Below are 6,774 nucleotides of genomic sequence, written 5' to 3'. Positions count from 1 at the left end.
GGAGACCTTCCTCTCCGGAACTTTCTGATTGCCTTTTTTGTTTGCTGTTCTTCTTTTATAATCCGGACTTCAGGTAATATGTCTTCCAAGAATCTTTGTTACATCCATCATGAACCAATTTCCATGCAATAGCCTTATTTTCATAAAACCCTTTAAACCTATTCTGTCGTCAGTGGTTGTGTGTTAGCTTGGCCATGTGACAACAGGCATGATAAGCAAAAGTGCATACACATGAATAAACTCTGCATAATGGGTAATGGAGTGGGGGAGAGGCTCTTCCCTCCCTGGCAAAGAAAATTCAGAATAGATAAACGTCCCAATTAAAATGTTGAGAATTAATCTTTTCTTTAAGAAACTCTGTTTTGAAACATTGGTGATTGCACTCACGTTTTTGATTCACATACCTCCTCACATGTGAGCAGGTGCCATGCTAAGACTATGGCAAGGAGAGCATAGCCATAGTGGGCACCACCATACTCTCTCCCTGCACAGCAGCGAGTCATTTATTTGTCTGTGCCCACCTATACATTTCCATAAGTACCCATGCTTGATGGGCACAATAACTGGGCAGGAATTAGTACAATCTCAAATGAGGGTGGGCCTGAGCTTGAAGTGCATATCTAATTTATGTACAGACTGAACCTGTTTTTTAAAATAAATTACCATTTTCTCTGACAAAATACAAAATGTTGGTAACAGTCTGTGTTTATTGTAGTATCCACGGGTGTGGCAAATTATCCGCGACAGAAGCCTTTAAGCAGGGTTATCTATATTGTGAAGCACGCAAACTAAAATAAAAAGAGCAGGTTATAATAGCTGACAACCCTAGGATATTATGAACCAGTGCTTAGTTTCTGGCAACCTATTTGTGATCTTTAGTGATGATTCACACATGATTCATTTTAATTCATAATTGTTGTATCAAGTCAAATAAATATTTTTTATTTTTTCAGTATACATCGAAGCATTTTATCTGACACCCGAGTTCATTTTTAGCTGCGTTGATATAACTTCCGGCCTAGCGCTTCCAGTCTCTCACGATATTCAAGATGCTTGTAATTTGCGGGGTTCACGCCTTTAAACCCATACATGGCGCCCCACCAGCAGGCAGCGATGGCTGCTGTAGAGTCACTGTCCCCTCCATGGAAGAATGCCCGGTGGGCCAGCTCTGTCCAGGAATCCCCTGCACCTAGGATGGCATCGTAGGCGATCATGGGGGCATCATGGCCACTGCTTCCCCCCCAGCCGTGGTAGCTGACAGAAGTGTAGAACTTGTCCCGCTCAGCCACACCATAGTTCTCAGGAAACACAGCTGGTCTTGTGCCATCCAGGAGATCTCTCTGCTTCAGGTACTCTGTCCATTTCCCTTCAAAGTATGACCTGTGTGCAAAAGAAGGCAAGGCACAGCTTTGAAATCAGCATGAATATTTCTGCATACTTCAATAAATCACAATGAAATTGATGTGTCTGGGCCAGGTAAGAAGAAAAGGAGCAGGAACCAGACTGACCCAGGCAAGTACAAAAGAAGAGGATGCTTTATTCTTCTTAGTTACAGCATAACAGGTTAGAGATGGGAGAGAAGGTTACTTGCATCGACTCTGGTACCCATCTTCACTCCACGTTCCCAACTGACTTTCTTGGAACCTCCAGGTCTCCCAAGTTCCACATACCTCATCACATTCTACAAAGCCTCTCACTGCATTCATACAGACACAAACACTCAAGTCGCTACAGAAATATCATTACAACTTTCACTGTCCAAACGTCCGCGTCTGGCTCATCCCCTAGGTGTTGCCATTGCTGTTGACTAGTCTATCCCTCCACTAATTACCTGTATCACAGACCATACTATTCCTAAATTGTGTGAGTGTGCCTCTCTCAATGCTGCTGCTCAATTTAGCGAGTCACTGTGGCTCAATTCTATTTCGTAAGGTGATATAATCTAAGAATGAATAGGACATAGGTCCTCTGACTTTGAATATATCCAGTGACATGTGAGCAAATTAAACCTCGACAACCATGGGAGACCTATGCTGGCTCACTGACTTACAGGCATGCACAAAAAATAAGAATTATCCTGAATTCCCAAATTGATGTTAAGGTAGCTTTGCATCAGAGGATTGTATGTTTTAGGCAAGCGCTGTTCATCAGTACTGTCGACTACACCCACACACGCTTGGGTTGATCCTAGTTGGACTACCTTCGTGGTACAGAACACAAGAATAGGATGACAGCAAATATACATTTAGCGTAATGGGTCCTTGTGTGGTTTCACAATTAGGCAGAACCGTGCAGGGTGTTCTTGAAGTGCCAAGAACACATGCACTGGCTTTTTTTCTTATGGGCATACGGAACACTTATTTCCCAATAAATTGCCAGGCACATGAGTTACCAGATCTATTCAGAGCCAACCTACCCATATCCTGTGGAGTATAAGACTACATTAACTGTCCCTAACAGTAACAGGTCATGGAAATTAGCACTGGCTCAGTAAAGCAAAGGCTTTCCTCTACGCGGGTGGCATACTTGCATGTGGACCTAAGGTCAGTGGGCGCTGTAACTAGGGCGAGTAGACCACTCAGGACTGGCAACTTCTGGAGGTTATACCTGGTGGCAATAAGGCCCTGGAAGGCTCCCCTATTTCCATTACTGGGCACAGCTTATACATTGCCAATGTGTATTCCCAGCTCAGTGCTTCTGTTAACTAGTGCTTGGAAGTCCTAAAATCCAAGTCCTAAAAATGTGAAAGTCATTGCAGTCCTCCTATAAGTTCCATTTCTTTGGGAGTAAAAGACTTCTATGGCAAGGGGAATACTGGTCTGAGAACAGAACAAATACAGTGATTCAATTTGAAAAAGTCCCAATGTGGACACGGTGAGTGAAGGGAGGGTCTCCTGAAGGCGTCGAAGTGAAACAGAAATAACATTTGCATGTTTAGGAATACCTCTGAGGCTCCACGAATGCAAGTAGCATTTTAAACACTAAAGACTACAGACATATTGGAATTCCTTTGTCCTACTGTGTGGAGGCTGTAGGGCTTTTTCTGCATTTAGAATGTCCTGAACGTGCTCGACTGAAAGGCAGCCCTTTGCAGAACCTAGATGTCTAATATTAGTTTGAATCAATCTTCATTGGGTGGTATTTTGTTTAATTCTGTCTTGGCACAGTTCCTTGATGCGGGATAGCTGGTTTACCCGGGGGCAAGTTCGGCTGCAGTTGCTTTGGCTTCCCCATGCTTTGCTGCAATAAAGAAAATGTTTTTGAGAGCCTTCTGTAGCTTTATAGATCAGAACTCTGCTGAACCCATCAGATCATGTTTGCACGTTTCTATGATCTTATATGATTGCATTTTCATGACCGCTTTCACTTCAATTAGAATAGATTCTTCTTTGCATGCTCTTACAATGTGTATGTAATATGTATGAAAGAAGCTAAGTTGGCAAGGGGGGAAAGACGAGATTCAGCGCAAGGGCCTGTTAAATTTGGGTATGGTGAAAGGTGCTGCAGGTGGATGCAGGGGGCGGGATTTGCCAAATCTACCGCCAGGTAAGTAGAATAAGATGTGAGTTTTGCAATCACACTGCGCAACGACACTGATTAAGACCAAAATGGTATAATGATTTTTAATGAAAGCTGAAGTAGCTTGACACGTGTTTCGGGCACTTGCCCTTCCACTGAGGCTACAAGGTTTTTTGTACATGCAAAATAATGTAGCACAAAGCATTTGAACAATATCCATATGTAAAACCCAAGGTAACAGGGCAACCAAAGAGAAAGGCCACAAAACAATTATTTTGGTCATTCATGGCACGGCATTGTACATTTCAGTTCATGGTGCCAAAGCAAAAAATTATTATAAACAATTTGGAAATGAAAAAAACATCCATGTGTAACATGATTACAAAGAAATCCATACCATTTGTGTGTTCGGAATTCATCAGGTCAAATAGGGAGAGAGAAGCGGAAAATAAACAAGGTTTGTTAGCTTAGGGGATCTTGGTGGGCCATACAAGTTGGAGGGACTAGGAATAAATTTAAATCTTTTACCTGTAGTCAGGTTTGATTCAATTGAGAACTGTAATAAAATAAATAAACAAATTTGATTAACGCAATTCCATTTGCGGAACATCACCGAATAAAGAATACTATTGCTGCAATACAAGTGAGAAAGTTTTGGCTTTCCACTTACCCAGATTATGGTAAGTGATTAGTTATCGATTTCTCTCGGGCTCCACTGTGAATTTAATTTAATAGGCGTGTTAGGCATGTGTTCCATTGCATATATAGAGCAATTGAACATAAATTATACATTGGCAAGTGCCAAACCGGTACCTGTCACTTGCAGTTGCAACAACATATAAAGTAGCGTTTCCGCGTTACAGCTTTGAAGAACAGGAAGGTTCCGAAAGCGATCATATGTCGTGAGCCCAGCGGTGAGGTGAAGGGAGGGGGGAAGGGAAAAACACAAACAGACAGCGCAATTAGTAAAGGTTGCGTGTCTGTCAAGTTAATTAAGACGCTCGTAGACCCTTGCGGCTTCTAGGGGTCTACGCGCAAGTATGAGCCTTACCAGCGTCTCCGCTGCAGTTCGAACTGGAGCCTGCCGGCTCTCTCGCATGCTGCCAAGGATATTGGCAGACACGTCTGTGCATCAGCATGCGCGGCTGCGTTTGCGGAATTATGCGTCCGCCATTTTAGGTGTGTATACACGGCAGAAAGTCAGTGCAATTGCAAGGTCAATTAAATTCCAAGGAAACCGCCTCGTATTGAAAGGTGGGGGGTATTTTGGAAGAGGTAAATTCGAGCAAATAATTACAATAAAAAATAATAAAATATGATCTCAAAAAACACCAACCGTCTCCATTGATTAAGACTAACAGAAGTATGCAGTAGGATATATGCTCATATACATTTATATCACTTATATCCGCATGTGTCTTCGAGAAAAAGATGGGGTTGGTCCAGCATTATGTGGAGTAAGGTGATTTTTGTGTGAGTCAATGAGAAACAGAGGGCATGGCTGTCCTGCAGAGCCTGCCCTTCCTAACCCACCTTATATGGGCACCCTCGGGTAACAAGGGTTATTACAGGTTGAATCTGTGAGTGGTTATGTTGTATGGCAAACAAAGAACCCCAAGCGTAAGGAGAGGGGAAATTGAAACCAGGAAAGAACAGTTTGGAAAAAACATTTATACATTGCTCAATGCTCATAAAAAGACAGAAAGTTCGTGGTCTGTATTGAGGCCATGTGTGACAGTGCGGTAGTGGCAGATGAGTCGCGCTTCTAATTGTTGCAATTTGAGAACCAAGTTCCCACCTCGTTGTGGTAGCGTAACCTTGGCCATCCCAGTGAATCTAATTTCTGCTTTATTATCCATTTGGTGGACTCGTTGCCAATGAACTGATAATGGATATTTGGAATCTACCTGGGAAATGGACGCCAAGTGTTCTCTAATTCTTATTTTTAATGGCTGAATTGTGCTGCCAATATAACACTGTCCACATACACAAAGGATACAGTATACACAAAATTTGGTGTTGCAATTTATAAATGAGGTGATAGTATGTGTACCCAGATGTCCAAATTCAAGCTTGCTTGTTTCATATTCAAAAGCGCACATAGAACATCCACCACACTTGCGAAAACCACTGGTACTTGCTAGCTGTAACCAAGTTGGTTTGTGTTGTGGGTTGGGCATAAATAAAGGAGAAAGGATGTTCTTGAGGTTATTTGCCTTAGTGTAGATAAAATTTAGTGAATCATCTACCCAAGGGGTAATGTCTCTGTCCAGTTGGAGAATGTGCCAATGTCTCTTAACTATACTATACAGGCTGGAACTTTCTCCGTTGTATTTAGTAATAAATTTCAGTTTGTTACTGTGAGTACTCTGAGGGCGTACCTTAGGAGTGAGTAAATCCTCTCTCTTTAGAGATTTCACCTCACATTGAGCTTTATCAAGGAGGCGACTATCGTATCCTCTTGCCAAGAAGGGGTTACGAATAAATACACATTCTGTAAGGAAATCCTCATTAGAGGAACAATTGCGTCTGGCACGTATGAATTCTCCTTTAGGGATGTTACGCGAGACCGATTTCTTATGGCAGCTGCTCGCGTGAAGTAATGAGTTAACAGAAGTAGATTTGCGATAGGTCTTAGTTATCAGTTTATTCTCTGAAATGGTAATGGTTAAATCTAAAAGGTTGATACTACTGTCGCTGACAGTCTGTGTAAATTGAATTCCCCATGTGTTAGAGTTGAGATAGTTCACAAAATCATTGAGTGTATCACAAGAGCCCGTCCAGATCAGAATCACATCATCTATATATCTCTTTCAAATGTGGATGTACGGTAAGAACATAACATTTGTAAACACAACCAGTTGTTCAAAGTGATGCATGAATATATTTGCAAGTGCAGGGGCATAATTCGCTCCCATTGCTATGCCAATAAGTTGACGATAATAGGTGTTATTGAACAGGAATACATTATTAGAGAGTGCACAGGAAAGAAGCTCTTTAATCAATTGAATGTGTTCAAAGAACGAGGCAGAGTGCTCACAGAAAATATAGTCAACACTGGTGACTGCCTCGGCATGATCGATCGAGGTATAGAGTGCTTTAACATCAAGCGTCTCTAATAACATATTGGGTAGTACAGGTAAATGATCCAATGTATAAAGAATGTGCATGGTATCTCGAATAAAAGTGGGAATAGATGGTACCAAAGGTGCAAGGCTTTCGTTAATGTAAATGGAGATAGGCTCAAAAATGCTA

At 41.9% G+C, this 6,774-nt stretch overlaps 1 protein-coding gene across 2 annotated transcripts in view; it reads right to left on the bottom strand.

Annotated features, from left to right (window-relative positions):
* Positions 1 to 687: 687 nt before the first annotated feature.
* ADPRH (ADP-ribosylarginine hydrolase) overlaps positions 688 to 6,774 on the bottom strand; it is a 76,343-nt gene continuing 70,256 nt past the window's right edge. For both annotated transcript variants that reach the window (XM_069615839.1, XM_069615840.1), the window contains one exon: positions 688 to 1,380. In XM_069615839.1, coding sequence (XP_069471940.1) covers positions 993 to 1,380 — 388 coding nt within the window. In that variant the 3' untranslated portion in view covers positions 688 to 992. The remainder of the gene's footprint in view (positions 1,381 to 6,774) is intronic.

This window comes from Ambystoma mexicanum, chromosome 9 (genome assembly GCF_040938575.1).
Source record: "Ambystoma mexicanum isolate Mex_15411 chromosome 9, UKY_AmexF1_1, whole genome shotgun sequence".
Taxonomy (NCBI): domain Eukaryota; kingdom Metazoa; phylum Chordata; class Amphibia; order Caudata; family Ambystomatidae; genus Ambystoma; species Ambystoma mexicanum.
This window is presented reverse-complemented; position numbering and strand designations above follow the sequence as displayed.